Genomic DNA, 18,337 nt, shown 5'->3' on the forward strand with positions numbered 1-18,337 from the left:
CCTAATCCTACCAACTAAGGGCCTTTCATGTCCCCTCCTTGCTGCTCTTAGCTCTCTCTTCAGGTCCTTCCTGGCTACCTTATAACTCTCAATCGCCCCAATTGAACCTTCACGCCTCATCTTTACATAGGCCGCCCTCTTCCATTTAACAATTCCTTATTAAACCACGGCTCCCTCACACAACCCTTTCCTCCCTGCCTGACAGGTACATACTTATCAAGGACACTCAATAGTTGCTTCTTGAACAAGCTCCACATATCCTTCTTGAACCGCTGCAGCCTATTTGGTCTAAGTAGACCAACAAAGCTGTTAGAGAGGGAGTTCCAGGATTTTGACCCAGTAACAATGAAGGAATGACAATATTATATCATTATATAAATTGATATGTCAGGATAATAACTAACTGCATATTATTTTTCTGTAACGTGCACACTAGAACACCCAAGTCCCTCTACACCATAGAATTCCATGGACTGCAAATTTATCAGCCTGCTTTTGCTCCCCTCATCTAAATAGTTGATCTAAATTTTAAAAAGCTGAGGCTCAAGCGCAGACCTCTGTGGACTCCACTCACAGCATCAGAGAAAGGTCCTTTCATGCAATGGCTGGCTGGCTGGCTCACAGAAAACAATCTTCTTTCCATACTGTATTTGAACAGTAACTTTTTATGTGGAACCTTATCAAATTACTTCAGGAAATCCAAATAGGATATATCTACAGACTCACCATCGTCCCCACATGTTACTCCCAAAGAACTCAAATAAATTAGTTAAATGTTTTTGTGAAACCGTTCTTCTCTAAATAATACCATTGAGTTTTCTCATTGTCTTTAGAAGTTATATTTGCTGCTTTATGATCTGGTAGAACCTTCAGTATTATTTTTCCAAAATTTAACACATCTAAAAGGTAAAGTAATCAAATTCCCAGAGGACCATTGGGTCCCTCTTTAATGAGTGAGAGAAAGGTGACTGGTGGTGAGTTTAACCTGAGAGTCAGCACGCCTCAGGTGAGGGGTGAGGTTGAGAAGGCAGGACATGGTGACTTCAGCTGGTGCAGGAATTGAACCCATGCTATTGGCATCATTCTGTATCGCAAACCAGCCAATTAAGTTAACCCCGTCCACCACATCTGTTATTTCATTTCCACCTCTTTTAAGACCATAAGATGACTTCAACAGGAGCTGTTAATTGTCAGGGAATTATCAGCTTGTAGCTCCATCGATTTGTATACTAGTATTCTCTCAAGATACTTACACTAAGATCATCTCTCTCTTCTGCCACCTGATTTACACCTGGAGTATTTTTAAATGCTCTTTTAAATGAATGCATCATTTGTTAATTTCATCTTCCATTTCGTTATTGTCCACTATTAAGTGCCCATTTTTCCCCTCTATAACATTTATGTTACTTGCTGTTTAGTTTTTAAAAACCTGTAGAAATGCTAGCTATCTGGTTTTGCATTTTTTGGTAGTTTCCCATGCTCCAATTTCTTTCTAATTAATGTTTAGGCATTCTGTGCCTTTTTTGTAATCTGTTGGGGATTAGTGTGATGACAACTGCATGGGTTCAATTCTCTTATTGGCTGAGGTCACTATCAAATTCTGCCCTCTCAATTTCTTCTCTCATCTGAGGCATGGTCACCCTCTGATTAAACCACCACCAGTCACTTCTCTAATGAGAGTGAGTTCTGTGGTTCCCTGAGACTATAGTGACTGTACCTTTTTACATTCTCATCATGTGAGCGGCACGGTGGCACAGTGGTTAGCACTGCTGCCTCACAGTGCCAGAGACCCGGGTTCAATTCCTGCCTCAGGCGACTGACTGTATGGAGTTTGCACATTCTCCCAGTGTCTGTGTGGGTTTCCTCTGGGTGCTCCGGTTTCCTCCCACAATCCAAAAATGTTCAGATTAGATGAATTGGCCACGTTAAATTGCCCATAGTGTTAGGGGCAGGGGTAAATGTAGGGGAATGGGTCTGGGTGGATTGCGCTTTGGCGGGTCGGTATTGACTTGTTGGGCCGAAGGGCCTGTTTCCACACTAAGTAATTAATCTAATCTATGAATCTAATCTAATTTGAATTGCCACTCATTGTAGTGTTTTGTCCGTAAGTTTAATACGATCCTTATTTAGTTGATCATGGGCAATGTACCCTTTCCTTAGAAGTTTTGATGATAATAAGAATATACTTATTCTGAGCATCCTCAAGGAGACACTTAAATGTTTGCCACTGCTTTTCAATTGATCAGTCCCTTAGCCTAGTGACCCAGTTCACTCTTGCTAGCTCAGCTTTCATGCTCTCATAAATGGATACCTGGATGTTTCAAAAGTTATGATCCCTCCTTGAAAAGCAATTTATCTAAATAAGGGAAAGAGAACTTAATCAATGAATAAAAGCTGTGTTTTGTTTTCTATAGAATACAATTTTCTCAATGGCTGCAGCACTATTGTATTTGGGGGCTAAATTAATATGATAGTCATATCAATTATTTTAGAACACAAGGGCTGCAATCTAGCTCGGTGATTAGCACTGCTTCCTTAAAATGCCGGGGACCCAGGTTTGATTCCACCCTTGGACACCTGTCAGTGTGGAGTTTGCACATTCTCCCCGTGTCTGTGTTGGTTTCCTCCCACAGTCCAAATGTTGCAGGTAAGGTGGATTGGGCCATACTAAATTGCTCATCGTGTCCAGGGATGTGAAGACTATGTAGATTAGCCATGGGATATGCAAACTTACAGAAGTGGGTCTGAATGGGATGCTATTTGACAGGTGAGTGTGGACCCGAAAGGCCGAATGGCCTGATTTCACACTATAGGGATTTGATGATTCAATGCGTTTTTGCATATTACTCTTCTTTATTGATTCCAAATTTATTGCTGAATTTTAGAAGCTCTTACTGTTTAATTAAATAACCTCATTTGGAATCACACAATAAAAGCATTCTTCCTTATGGGTAGTGTGACTTGGGTTTTACAAATTAGTGTATCCATTTGAAACTGACCACCACTATTCCTGAGAATCATAAAGGTGTCTAGTGACAGTCTGTTTTCTGCATAAATAACCTGTAGGTGTGTGTAATAAAAATAAGAGCTTATTATAAAAATACTGAGACTTTGAGCTTGCATATCCTCTTTTGGAAGTCTGATGCACACCTGTTAATGCCTAGTATCTCTGATCTTGTTTGTTGCAACCATAAAATAACAAATGACCAATGATCTCTTGTTGTAAGAAAGGGATCTGCAGGCTCATAGCTAGCAAGGAATTCATTGCCGTAGGGATAAAGCTCTTTTAAGAATATATTTTTAAATAGGCAAACCACAACATAATGGAGGATAATATTGCTGGCAGCAAAGGAACATTGGCTGGGATGAACAGTTTCCAATACAATATCTGTAATGCAACCATGTCAGTGTGAACTGGTTAGATCCCTACTAGAAATAGGTGCATTTAGATTACATCTTTAACCTGTACTGAGTCAGCTGAGCGTAGCTGTGGTGAGAGAATGAGTTCCACCATAGATGAGGTAGTTTAAACTATTCATAAACCTATTAGTTTCTGTTAAACCCCTAGTTGAAAATACATTTCTGTGGCTAGAAATAAAAATTAAGTTGGCTTGGCTTTGACGTTGTCCGTGGTTAAATAACTTGCTCATAGTAACCATTATGGCTGGCACTTGAATAGCACCATGGAGTCAAGCTACCAATGTATTGGCTCTCCAGGTAGGATTGTATTTTTTAAAAATTTGTCCATAGGATGTGGCGTTGTTCGCTCGACCAGAATTTATTGTGCAATCCTAATGGCTATCAAGAAGATGGTGATGAGTTGCCTTCTTGGACTGCTGTCATCCAAATGGTGTAGGTTCACCCACAGTGCTGTTTGGGAGAGAGTTCTAGGATTTTGACCTAGCAACAGTGAAGGAGCAGCAATATATGGATGTCAGGATGTTGTGTGATTTGAAAGGGAAGATGCCCCTACTGGTGTTTCCTTGCATCTGTTGCCCTTGTTGAGTTTCTGCAGTATATTTTGTAGATGGTTCACACTGTGCATCAGTGGTGAAGGTGAAAAAAATCCATGGCACTGTCTAATGAGCCAGGGAGCTGACTAAGTTTTCTGACCAGTTTTTATACCTGAACCAACATCACTACTATCAATACGAGGAAAGGCTGAGGGCCTTGAGGCTGTTCTCTTTAGAAAGAAGAAGGTTGAGAGTTGAGTTAATAGAGACCTACAAGATAATCAGAGGGTTAGATAGGTTGGACATGGAGAGCCTTTTTCCAAGTATGGGGACGACAAACACGAGGGGACACAACTTTAAAGTGAGGGGGGATAGGTATAAGACAGATGTCAGAGGTAGTTTCTTTATTCAGAGAGTAGTAAGGATATGAAATGCTTTGCCTGCATCGGTAGTAGATTCGCCAAGTTTAAGTGCATTTAAGTCATCATTGGAAGGGCAAATGGACGTACGTGGAATAGTGTAGGTGGGATGGGCTTCAGATTAGTATGACAGGGCGGCGCAACATCGAGGGCCGAAGGGCCTGTACTGCGCTGCAATGTTCTATGTAATAGAATGTTTTGTGCAAATTGGCTGTGAATTTTTTCCATGTTAACAGTGACTATATTTCAGATGTATTTCTTCAGCTGAACAAAGTGTTTTAGGATCCCATGAGTCACGAAAAGTGCTGTAAAAAAATGAATTTGTTCTTTCCACTTTCTTTTGGGATAGGGGATGGGCATACAGAAGTGTTAAAAACAAAAACTAGTTTAAATACACCTGCTGTGCTTCCTAACTTTGAACTTAAAACGGTGGTGAACACTGGGTGCCTTTCTCACACGCTGGACTATGATTGTAATGCAATGAACTATGCGCAGAAAAATGTCTCAAACGCATTCACAGTCGAACAAATTCTGTACATTCCAGAAGTTTTAGTTCAAAACATCTGGCTTTGTTTCATCTTTACAAAAGAGCAGACATTATCTGAATTTTAATATTGTCTCTAAAAAACAAAACTCTAACAGTCAGCTTTTATAAACTTAGAACTTTAAGTTATCTGCCCTAATTAAGAAATATCACCAGTTGTCGGAGTGCCCAGTTTCTGATCCTGTACCAATGGACGAGATACAGAATGAGAAACAATTACAATGTTTCCTTCAAAAGTTTGCTCTGGTGGATAAAAGCGAATAGACATGACGCTGTGGACACTTCTTACTGCCTGGAGGACATCATTAATGGGAATATTTCTTGTCCTAAAATAGTGGGAAGAGATTAGGAAAATTGGAAAATATTAGAAGATACTTGCACATCACATTGTCAGATCATGGAATGCGTTTTCTTAGTGTGGTTATGACAAAGACCTTTGCATTGTTCAGGGAAAAATATTGGAAGCAAATGAATTACAAGGCTGGGGGAGGACAAGGGGAATAGTTTTGGATTGCTCCAGGAAAGAGCAGCCACTGACACCTTGGGCTGAATCACACCCCTTTAGCATGTAAAGACACATGGTTTTGCTTTATTTTTCTGTTGAGTATGCCGGTGCAGTTGAGAACCTCAATTACCAGAAATTACCAATAAAATGATTCATCCTGTTTAAAGGTTTTCCCAAAATTTGTTACTTTAGTTACTGATACTTGATTTGCTCCTTCATGTCAATGATTGTAAGTATGTATCTAATGCAGTCCAGATTATTCGTTTGTAATGTAGACTCATAGGCATGTTAATGTTGAAGGTATGATTGAAAATGAAGACAAATCTGACGTTCAGGCCATCATTGACTCGACACCCGAATTAGATATGGATCGTGATCTTAGTGGGTACAAAGGAGCAAGGTGAGTGTAAAATTTACTGTTTATCATAAAATATTGATATGTTCCCAACTTAATTTTAACAGTTGATTCACCTGTCATTCTTTGAGTTCAGCTAGTGAAAATACTTCATTATACGTTGGCCTTATACGTCAGGTCAGGTAATATCTGTGGCGTGTATATTTCAGGCCTGTGGCCTTTTGTCAGAAATTCTGATGAGAAAAAGGCCAATTTTCTCTGCCCTTTCTTGAGGTTAATTCAAAAATTAATTTGGGATCTTTACTTGACAGAATAGAGCAACTGATATGTGAAATAATGGAAAAGTAATTTTTAAGAACTGGATATTTGAAAAGTATTGATACTTAGGAACCCAGAGTTATTCAGTTCAAGTACCATACATGTTGAATATGGCTGTTATTTCTACAATTCTGCTGTTTGTTTACTAATTACAAATATTAGTCCCACGCTACTCCAGGTAGTTCAGAAATCTTTAATAAACTGGATTAATTTCTGCTTTTATGTTTTCACAGCACGCCAAGCCAGGGAATAGAGAATAAGGCATTTGATCGGAACACAGAATCCATTTTTGATGAACTGTCTCAGTCTGCTTCTGAACTGATTGGTGACGTGGATGAGGGGGCAAATTTGCTTGGTAAGCAAAAGGTCTGGCAGAGACCTGAAGTGCAGCCTCGTTTAAATATATGATTGTCCCCATGTAGCTAAAGTGATTTCTGAGCATGTTGGTCTAGAGCATGTGAAACCGGAGGCCCCTGCACAGTTAACTGCTTGCTGTATCTCTCCCACCAGAGGGTAAGTTGCTGCTACTCCCTCTAGTGGGTAAAAATGTACTGAGCTCTGCAAGTCAGACCTGTAAATTGTTCCTTCTCTAGAAATTAATTATAGAATAGCAATCGTCAGTCAGTCTGGGGTTGTTTGCTGCTCTAATTTGTGTTCAGACTAGATTGACAATGCAATTTTGGACCCTCAAAAGTCTGCAATATATTTTTTAGAAAAAACTCACAAATGCTTTATAGTCACAAGCTCACAAATTATTTATAGTCGATAAGAAATGAAAACAGTAAATTAAGTGAAATTAGTTCTGGTTCAGCTTTTTACTTTCTCTTCATTTTTCAGAAAATCTTCTTTTTCATGATCATATTTTAGAATTCTCCAGATAGTTGTTTATGATGCATTTGCATTTCTTCAGACTGATTTGTTTTGACAGTTGCAAGCAGTAAATGCTGATAATTATTTAGTAGCTTGAATTTAATAACAGTCGCAAGGTGCTTAACAGATGTTTAGCAGGAAGAAAGATTGGATTTCTGAAAATAAATGATAGGATAAGAAGCTAAAAGGGTTGTGGGGCAAAGTTTGAGAGTAGCATCAAAATCTCCCACTGATCACTCTGCCACTAATTGATGATGAGTAGGCAGTAGAGACCATAGAAACAAAGGGTACATGATAACATATGAAGTCAGAAGAAATGGTCAATGTAAGATGGGTTGAGGTAGTTGAGTAACTTGTAAAAGATGATTTTAAATTTTCTATCATTGGTATTTAGGAGCAGAATTCCAGACAAGTCAGCGAGGATAAAAACAAAGAAAATCCTTTCACAGAAAAATATCGTTGAGGTGGTGAACTTATGTAAATTGTAATACACTGTGCTTGGATTAAAACAAGCCTGTGTTTAATTTTTATTGCATTAAGTATTGCTTAAGTGGACATATTTTTTCCAAATCAGCTTTTCTCATGAAAACTCTACATTTTGAAGTAGATTTAATGACATTTTTTCTCTCAGGTCTTGGATATAGTTTAAAATTTATAGCCAGAAAGGTATTTATTTGTGTGCACAGTTACCTCTCAACCAGTAGCTTGTATGGAAAATAGCACTGCAGTTCAGGACTGCTTCCAATAACATCGTGTAAAATAAGTTTTCTTTTCAATTGTTTTGGTTATGGTGCTTTATATTCACCTGTCCAAAAGCTTTCCATTGCTTGCTTTATGATCAAAAGTACATCCCTGTTACCAATGAAATTCAAGTTAAACATTTTAATACCAGGAAGCTCATTTGCTATGTTTATCTTTTAAGCAAATTTTGCTCTCAAGAACTCATTTGACTGTGTTCTGGAATTCTACACAGCTCAATGCATATATAAATTCCTTAAACATCCAGACCTTTTGTGTCGCTTCACCAGCAAGCTATAGACCTCAATGACGTAAACATTCATGTGGCCCAATTTGAAAACTAATGCAAAACAGATTGAAGGATACCATTACAGAAGATGCTGATGATTGCCTTGATGTAACCTTTCACCCTGGAGCAGGGCAGAAGATCAAATCTGGCTCATGGTTTTCTAAAAGGGAAGGGTATGTTTTGACGTATTGATGATGTTTCCACGAATATTGATAAGGTTGCAGCATCATAAAACAATGGCTAATTGAGGAGCATTTCAGTCCTTAAACATGCAATGCAAAAAATATGCAGGAAGAGCTGTCTAGAGTCATAGAGATGTACAACACGGAAATAGACCCTTTGGTTCAACTCTTCCATGCCAACCAGATATACCAACCCAATCTAGTCCCACCTGCCATATCCCTCCAAACCCTTCCTCTTCATGGACCCACCCAGATGCCTTTTATATATTGGAATTGTACTAGTCTCCACCACTTCCTCTGGCAGCTCATTCCATACACGCACCACCCTCTGCGTGAAAAAGCTGCCCCTTGGGTCTCTTTTATATCTTTCCCCTCTCACCCTAAACCTATGCCCTCTAGTTCTGGACTCTCCCACCACAGGGAAAAGACTGTCTATCCTATCCACGCCCCTCATGATTTTATAAACCTCTATAAGGTCACCCCTCAGCCTGCGATCTCCAGGGAAAACAGACCCAGCCTATTCAACCTCTCCCAAAAGCTCAAATCCTCCAACCCTGGCAACATCTTTGGAAGTCTTTTCTGAACCCTTTCAAATTTCATAACATCTTTCTGACCAGAAGGAGACCAGAAAATCATACTCACTGTACCAAAACTAAGCTCAGAAATTTCTCTCTGGAGAGGAGGAGGAGGAAGAGAGGAGACCTGATCGAGGTGTACAAAATAATGAGAGGAATAGATAATCAATAGCCAGAGATATTCCCCAGGGTGGGATTGACTGGTATGAGAAGTCATAGTTTGAAGATATTAGGAGGAAGGTGTAAAGGAGACATCAGAGGTAGGTTCTTTATGCAGAGAGTAGTGAATGTATGGAATGCGTTGCCACCTGTAGTGGTGGAAGCAGAGAGTTGATCCATGCACGTGGATAGCAGTGAGTTGAGGGGTGCATAAGCTAAGGTACTATATTTTACATTAGGATTAAATCTCGGGGCCAACATCATGGACCAAAGGGCCTGTTCTGTGCTGTACATTTCTATGTTCTATATTACAATAATTTACACGCTGAAATTCTACTCTGGATGTTTAGTACATTTGTCTGGTGTAGACTGATGTTTGATTTGTGCAGAGCTGAAAATGTGTTGCTGGAACAGCGCAGCAGGTCAGGCAGCATCCAGGGAACAGGAGAATCGACGTTTCGGGCATAAGCCCTTCTTCAGGAATCGATTCTCCTGCTCCTTGGATGCTGCCTGACCTGCTGCGCTGTTCCAGCAACACATTTTCAGCTCTGATCTCCAGCATCTGCAGACCTCACTTTCTCCTTTGATTTGTGCAGTCCCAGTCCTGATTTCAGCTTTCAAGTTCTTGGTATCTTTTCATGAGGAAAGCTGAAAGCCTAGAATTTTTGAGTCATCAAGACATCAAAGCAACAAAGAACAAAGAAAGTTGCAGCTCAGGAACAGGTCCGTTGATACTCTAAGCCTACGCTGATCCAGATCCTCTATCTAAACCTGTTGCCTATGTTCTAAGGATCTGTATCCCTCTGCTCCCTATCCATTCACATATCTGTCTAGATACATCTTAAATGACACTACTGAGTATGCCTCTACCAGTTCCACTGGCAGTGCGTTCCAGGCATCCACCATTCTCTGCGTGAAGAACCTTCCATGCATATCTCTGAAACTTTTCACCTGTCACCTTGGATTCATGACTCCGAGTAATTGAGTCCCCCACTCTGGGAAAAGGCTTCTTGCTATCCACTCTGCCTATACCTATCATAATTTTGGAGACCTCAATCAGGCTTCCCCTCAACCTCTCTTTCTAATGAATACCGATGCAAAGTACTCATTAAGAATCTCACCCATTTTCTCTGACTCCACACATAACTTTCCTCCTTTGACCTTGAGTGGGTGAACCCAATTAACTCAACCTCTCTCCAGAGCTAGCACCCTCCATACCAGCCACATCCTGGTGAACCTCCTCTGCACCCTTCCCAAAGCATTCACATCCTTTTCGTAATGTGGCAACCAGAACTTTATGCAGTATTCCAAATGTGGCCAAACCAAATTCCTATATCACTGTAACATGACCTGCCAACTCTTGTACTCAATACCCTGTCCGATCAAGGAAAGCATGCCGTATTCCTCCTTGACCACACTGTTGACCTGCGTTGCCACCTTCTGCTTAAAAACCCAGAGCTCTCTGAACATCAATTTTCCCCAGGGCTTTTTCATTCACCGTACAATTCACTCTTGAATTTGATCTTCCAAAATGCATCACCTCGCATTTGTCCAGGTTGAACTCCATCTGCCATTTCACCACCCAGCTCTCCAATCTACATATATTCTGTAAGGATTTTCCTTAACACTGTTTGCTAAAGATAGTTCATGACCCTTTTTAGTCCTCTTAATTCCACATTTCAGATTGGTCCTACTTTACCGATATTCTTCCAAAGCTTCGTCTGTTTTCAGTCGCCTAGACCATATGCTTCCTTTTTCCTCTTAGCTAGTCTCACAATTTCACCTGTCATCCATGGTTCCCTAATCTTGCCATTTCTATCCCTCATTTTCACAGGGACATGTCTTGTCCTGCACTCTAATCAACCTCTCTTTAAAAGCCTCTCACAAATCAAATGTGGATTTACCTTCAAACAGCCGCTCCAATCTACATTCCCCAGCTCCTGCTGAATTTTGCTATAGAACATAGAACAATACAGCACAGAACAGGCCCTTCGGCCCACGATGTTGTGCCGAACATTTGTCCTAGCTTAAGCACCCATCCATGTACCTATCCAAATGCCGCTTAAAGGTCGCCAATCATTCTGACTCTGCCACTCCCACAGGCAGCGCATTCCATGCCCCCACCACTCATTATTGGCCAGTTAACCTTCATATCTCATTTTTCCTCTGCGTATTTCCTTCTTAGTAATCCTCTGTTGCTCTTTAAAAGCTTCCCAGTCCTCAGTTTTCCTAATTATCTTTGCTATGTTCTCCCTTTTCTCTTTTAACTTTATATGTTTCTTAACTTCCCTCGTCAGCCACGGCCGCCCATGCCTCCTCCTGGGATCTTTCTTCCTTTTAGGAATGAACTGATCCTGCAACTTCTGCATTATACACAGAAATATCCGCCATTGTTCCTCCACGGTCCCGTTAACCTTGTATTCCGCATTCTTATTTGTCTTTCCAAAATGGACAACCTCACACTTGGCAGGGTTGAACTCCATCTGCCACTCCTCAGCCCAGCTCTGCATCATATCCAAGTCCCTTTGCAGCCGACAAGAGCCCTCCTCACTATCCACAACTCCACCAATCTTCGTATCATCTGCAAATTTACTGACCCACCCTTCGACTCCCTCATCCAAGTCATTAATAAAAATTACGAACAGCAGAGGACCCAGAACTGATCCCTGTGATAGTTGGCCTTCTCCCAATTTAGCACACTTCCTTTAGGACCACTCCCATCTTTGTCCATGAATATTCTAAAACTCACAGAATTGTGATCTCTGTTCCCAAAGTAATCCTCTACTGAAACATCAACCACCTGGCCAGGCTCATTTCCCAACACCAGGTCCAATGTGGCCCCTTCCTGAGTTGGACTATTTACATACTGCTCTAAAAAACCTTCCTGGATGCTCCTTACAAATTCTGCTCCATCTAGACTTCTAACACTAAGTGAATCCCAGTCAATGTTGGGGAAATTAAAATCTCCTATCGCCACCATCATGTTGCTCCTATCTTTCTATAATCTGTTCACATTTTTGGACCTCTATCTCACGTTTGCTGTTGGGAGGCCTATAGTACAGCCCCAACATTGTAACTACACCCTTACTATTTCTGAACTCTGCCCATATTGCCTCACTGTTTGAATCCTCCACAGTGCCCTCCTTCAGCACAGTTGTGATATCATCTTTGACCAGAAATGTAACTCCTCCACCCCTTTGACCTCCCTCTCTATCCCTTCTGAAGCATCGATATTCTGGGATATTTATTTGCCAATCATGCCCTTCCCCCAGCCAAGTCTCATTAGTAGCAATAACATCATACTCCCAGTTACTACTCCAAGCCCTAAGTTCATCTGCCTTACCTACAACACTTCGTGCATTTAAACAAATGCACCTCAGACCACCTGTCTCTTGGGATTCATCATCTGCTCCCTGCCTACTCTTCCCCTTAGTCACACTGACTTCATTATCTAGTTCCTTACAGGTTTTACTTACTACCTCCTTAATGTTCACTCACCACCTCATTTGGTTCAAATCCCTCTGCCACATTAGTTTAAACCCTCCCAACAGCATTAGCAAAAGTATCCCCTCGGATGTTAGTTCCAGTCTGCCCTAGGTATAGACCGTCCAATTTGTAATAGTCCCACCTCCCCCAGAACCGGTCACAGTGTGCCAAAAATCTGAACCCCTCTCGCCTGCACCATCTCTCAAGCCATTCATTCATCCTGCCTATTCTTTCGTTTCTACGCTGACTAGCACGTGGTACTGGTAGCAATCCTGAGATTACTACCTCTGAGGTCTTATTTTTTAACTTCGAGTCATGGAGACGTACAGCACAGAAACAGACCCCACGGTCCAATTCGTCCATGCTGACCAGATATCCCAACCCAATCTAGTTCCAGCACCCAGCCCATATCCCTCCAAACCCTTCCTATGCATATACCCATCCAGATGCCTTTTAAATGTTGCAATTGTACTAGCCTCCACCACTTCATCTGGCAGCTTATTCCACACATGCACCACCCTCTGTGAAAACTTTGCCCCTTAGGTCTCTTTTTTTAATCTTTCCCCTCTCACCCTAAACCTATGCCCTTGGGTTCTGGACTCCCCCACCCCAGGGAAGAGACCTTGTCGATTTATCCTATCCATGCCTGTCATGATTTCATTAGCCTCTATAAGGCCACCCCTCAGCCTCCGATGCTCCAGGGAAAACAGCCCTTGCCTATTCAATGTCTCCCTATAGCTCAAATCCTCCAACCCTAGCAACATCCTTGTAAGTCATTTATGAACCCTTTCAGGTTTCACCACATCCTTCCAATAGGAAGGAGACCAGAATTGCACACAGTATTCCAAAAGTGGCCTAACCAATGTCCTGTACATCCACAACATGACCTCCCAACTCCTGTACTCAGTACTCTGACCCAAAAAGAAAAGCATACCAAACACCTTCACTACCCTATCTACCTGCGCTTCTTCTTTCAAGGAGCAATGAACCTGCACTCCAAGGTCTCTTTGTTCAGCAACACTCCCTAGGACCTTACCAGTAAGTATATATGTCCTGCTAAGATGTGCTTTCCCAGAATGCAGCACCTCGCGTTTATCTAAATTAAACCCCATCTGCCTCTCCTCGACCCATTGGCCTATCTGATCGAGATCCCGTTGTACTCTGAGATAAGTTTCTTTACTGTTCACTACACCTCCAATTTTGGTGTCACCTGCAAACTTACAGACCATACCTCTTAAGCTCACATCCAAATCATTCGTATAAATTACGAAAAGTAGTGGACCCAACACTGATCCTTGTGGCACTCCACTGGTCACAGGCCTCCAAGCCGAAAAGCAACCCTCCACCACCATGCTCCGTCTTCTACCTTTTGAGTCAGTTCTGTTTCTAAATGGCTCATTCTCCCCGTATTCCATGAGATCTAGCCTTGCTCACCAGTCTCCCATGGGGAACCTTGTTGAACACCTTACTGAAGTCCATATAGATCACATCTACTGCTGTACCCTCATCAATCCTCTTTGTTCGCGGCACGGTGGCACAGTGGTTAGCACTGCTGCCTCACAGCGCCTGAGACCTGGGTTCAATTCCCGCCTCAGGCGACTGACTGTGTGGAGAGGGGTAAAGGTAGGGGTATGGGTGGGTTGCGCTTCGGCGGGTCGGTGTGGACTTGTTGGGCCGAAGGGCCTGTTTCCATACTGTAAGTAATCTAATCTAATCTAATCTAATCTAAAAAAGTTACTTCAAAAAGTTCAATCAAGTTTGTGAGACATGATTTCCCATGCACAAAGCCATGTTGACTATCCCTAATCAGTCCTTGCCTTTCCAAAGCATATCTTGTTAACATTATACATCCCCTCTCACACTCTCACTCTCTTTCTCTATCAGTGTTTCTCTGTCTCTGTCAACCCTCTCTCTCCGTTATTGTATCTGTCCGTCGCTCTCTCTCGTTCTCACTCACGCTCACACATGCACACTTTTTTTGTCTCTCTCTCTCTCTCTCTCTCTCTCTCTCACACACACACACACTCTCTCACTCTCTCTCTGTCTCTTCCCACGCACCACACACACACACACACACACACACACACACACACCCTCTCTCACTCTCTTACTCTCTCTCTGTCTCTTCCCACCACATACTGTCTTTCTGGCATATGTATTTTTTTTCTCACTCTCACTATCATAGCCGTTCTATACAATCAGCATTTGATTGCAGAAGTCCTGGTCTTCATTTACTAGGATTAACAAGGATTTAAAGCCAAAATTTAACTTTACCCAACCACTAGATCCTGGTTTGCCACCCTTTTGATTCCAACTGTTTTAACAAAAGTCGTGTCTTCCTCAACAGACTTCCATCTTGGCTTTTAAAAGTATTACCTCATGGAAAATAAAAGCTGGGGGTGAGAAATATTAACTTGTACTACAGGGGATTAATGATAAAAAGCTGTTTACCAATCTCATTCAGTACACTGTAAACTCTACAAGGATTGCTGCAGTGGAGTCCTGGAAAGATGAGATGGATTTGTGCCTGTTGATCTGTATTACAACTACATTAATCCAGTGAATCTTTCATCCTGACCGACTGCAATTTCCAGCATCAACTTGTGAAATATCTATTTATCTTTGTTCTTTTCTTTCACTTTACACAAAATGCCTTTGCGTTTATGTTAAGTATAGCATGCCCACAAAAAGGAACTGTTATATCCTTTAATCCAGAATTTCTGTAGCGTTACCAATAACCTTATTCTAATTGGTTGTCTGTCATTTATTAATCTTTGTGGCTTTGTTCAGGTAGTTGGCCAAACGGACATGTGCTTTCAGCATGCGGAACCTGCTGATTGGCCATGCAACAGTTTATGTCTGTGTATGACAAGGAGACAAAGGAAGGATTCTGCATGCAATGCACATGAACTTAGACTAATCTGATGTTTTGAGATGCTTGCTTATACAACCCATTTTCTGTTTCATCCTTTGCATATTACTTGTTTTGCGAACACCATATTTGTCCAAGCAGTACCCTGTTGCTTTCCAACACTGTGTGCATTATAGCAGCAGACTGGAAATAAGCATGTTTCTATCCTTCCATCACTATTGTACGTAACATAAGAGTACAGCTTTAAGTGCACTACATGTAGTTAATGATAGTAAAAGTTAGTTTTCATTCTCAAGCTAATTCGCATTTTTCTTCTCATCTTCCTTTCTCTTGGGCTGCTAACCCAGGGGAGTTTTCTGGTGTGTATCCTTTCACATGCTGTATACTGTGCTTCTCATGACATTTTGTGTGATTTGTATGTTTCTTCCATATTTCCGTCTCTGTGATTTATGACATTTATTATAAAGTTGGAAATGTTTTTCGCTGGTTGCTAGAAAAGAGAGATTGGAATTCTAAAAAACTGAGTGTCTGCATATTGGTTCAAGGAATAAGATGATTCAAAAGATACAGGTCTGGAATCAGTGCAAGAAGGGTACATAGGCCCCTCCAGAGAATAAAACATTGGGAAGGTATGTCTTCGACTTGCCCTGTCCACAGTATTCTTTTTAATCTCAAGGTTAGCAACTTGGAATTCCATACCTGCCATCATTAAAGGAGCATAAGGTCATGAGACATGGAGCAGAAGTCGGTCATTCAGCTCATCGAGTTTGCTTTGCCATTTAGTGAGATTATAACTGATCTGATAATCCTCAATTCCATTTTCCTGCCTTTTCCCTATAATCCTTGACTCCTTACTGATTAAAAATCTGTCTGTTTAGGCCATGCATATACTTAACAACCCAGCCTTGAGAGCTCTGTGCTATAAAGAAATCCAAAAATTCATAACTCTGAGAAAATAAATTCCTCCTCAATTCTGTGTTAGATGTGTGACCCCATTTTGTGAGATGATGCACTGCCATTCCACATACCCCTAAAAGGGAATACAACCTTTCCTCATCTACCTTGTGAAGTCCCCTTAGAATCTTGTATGTTTTAATAAGGTTGCCTCTCATTGTTTTAAATTCCATTGAATACAGGCACAACCTACTCAACCTATTCCCATAAGACAGTTCCTCCAGACCTGGTATCAGTCGAGTGAACCTCGTCTGGATTGCCTCCAATGCTAGTCTATTTTTCTTTCAACAAGGAACCCAAAACAATATTCCAGCTATGGTCTAAGTGAAGTTTTTAATAGTTTTAGCAAAATCTCCACACTTTTATACTCCATTCTCTTAAGTCCTCCCAACCCTTTTTCAGAACAACTAAGGATGGTCATAAGTACAGTCTCGTCTTAAGACACAGTTGCCCTCGCTGTGGGAGTTGTTCAGGTGGTTGTTTTCTTGCCCTGGAGAATGGAATGTACTGACAAATCATCGTGGTGATTATTAAATGAGAAAATAAGCCAAATTAACTGGGATCTGGATGATGTAACAGCACATTACCTTTTCACTTCAAGGTTCTGAGTTGAATCTGGCATCGGTGAATAAGAGACTTCTTGCCAATCACTATCCTTTGTGGAGCATGTTGTGTGGTGAGCAAGCGTCCACACCGAAAGCAATCTTGACTCAGCACAAAACAATAGTGCAAACTAGTTTTGGCAGTCTTGCATGTACAAAGAGTGCACATGTGAAGAATGGAAATGTCTTACCCAATGTCCTGTGGAATTCATTCATTGTTTTCATGGTGGTATTATTAGAGCTTTGTCACTGAGAAGTGATTTTTAAGATTTGGGAGTGCATAATGTGAAACAACTGGTTGCTTCATTTTCCAAAAGTAACATAATTCACCTTAATCCCAAAATTTAAAAAAAGAAAACATTTCTGTGAAAACATAAAACATTATCTCTTCTTGGTGGGGTTTGTTGTTGAGTGGCAGAATACTACTTTAACTGGAGCTTTCCACTTATGTCGAAGTCTGCTTGCGTGAATCGTGCATATTTATAGAGCACATCAACAAGTTGAGATAGAAACATGGTTCTGTCGTCACTTGAAAGAAAGAGGCTAACCTTGACCTGAGATTCCGTGAACTATACTCCATTTGCTGTGCATTTCCACTATTTTCTGTTTGATTTTGTTTAACACTTTATCAGAACTATGCACAGTTTACTTTAACTACAGATTTTTACAGTTGTGAAAACATTTTTTATTATTATTCATTTGTGAGATTTGGGCATATCTGGCTGGCCAGCATTTACCTACATTCGGGACACCACCCACGCCCTCCACCTCCTCCATGATTTTCATTTCCCCAGTCCCCAACACCTTATCTTCACCATGGACATTCAGTCCCTGTACACCTCCATCCCCCATCACGAAGGACTCAAAGCTCTCCGCTTCTTCCTTTCCCGCCGTACCATCCAGTACCCTTCCACTGACACACTCCTTCAACTGACTGAACTTGTCCTCTGAACAACTTCTCTTTCCAATCCTCCCACTTCCTCCAAACCAAAGGAGTAGCCATGGGCACCCGCATGGGCCCCAGCTATGCCTGCCTCTCCGTAGGATATGTGGAACAGTCCATCTTCCGCATCTACACTGGCACCACCCCCCACCTTTTCCTCCGCTACATCGATGACTGTATCAGCGCTGCCTTGGGCTCCCACGAGGAGGTTTAACAGTTCATCCACTTTACCAACACCTTCCACCCCGATCTCAAATTTACCTGGACCGTCTCAGACTCCTCCCTCCCCTTCCTAGACCTTTCCATTTCTATCTCGGGCGACCGAATCAACACGGACTATTACTATAAACCGACCGACTCCCACAGCTACCTAGACTACACCTCCTCCAACCCTGCCCCCTGTAAAAACTCCATCCCATATTCCCAAATCCTTCGTCTCCGCCGCATCTGCTCCCAGGAGGACCAGTTCCAATACCAAACAACCCAGATGGCCTCCTCCTTCAAAGACCGCAATTTCCCCCCAGATGTGATCGACAATGCTCTCCACCGCATCTCCTCCACTTCCCGCTCCTC

At 41.6% G+C, this 18,337-nt stretch overlaps 1 protein-coding gene across 9 annotated transcripts in view; it reads left to right on the forward strand.

The window, feature by feature from the left end:
* spag9b (sperm associated antigen 9b) overlaps nucleotides 1–18,337 on the forward strand; it is a 293,766-nt gene that overhangs the window by 202,815 nt on the left and 72,614 nt on the right. For all 9 annotated transcript variants that reach the window (XM_043715172.1, XM_043715174.1, XM_043715173.1 and 6 more), the window contains 2 exons: nucleotides 5,722–5,821; nucleotides 6,328–6,449. In XM_043715172.1, the coding sequence (XP_043571107.1) occupies nucleotides 5,722–5,821; nucleotides 6,328–6,449 (222 nt within the window). The remainder of the gene's footprint in view (nucleotides 1–5,721; nucleotides 5,822–6,327; nucleotides 6,450–18,337) is intronic.

This window comes from Chiloscyllium plagiosum, chromosome 24, assembly GCF_004010195.1.
Source record: "Chiloscyllium plagiosum isolate BGI_BamShark_2017 chromosome 24, ASM401019v2, whole genome shotgun sequence".
Classification (NCBI taxonomy): Eukaryota; Metazoa; Chordata; class Chondrichthyes; order Orectolobiformes; family Hemiscylliidae; genus Chiloscyllium; species Chiloscyllium plagiosum.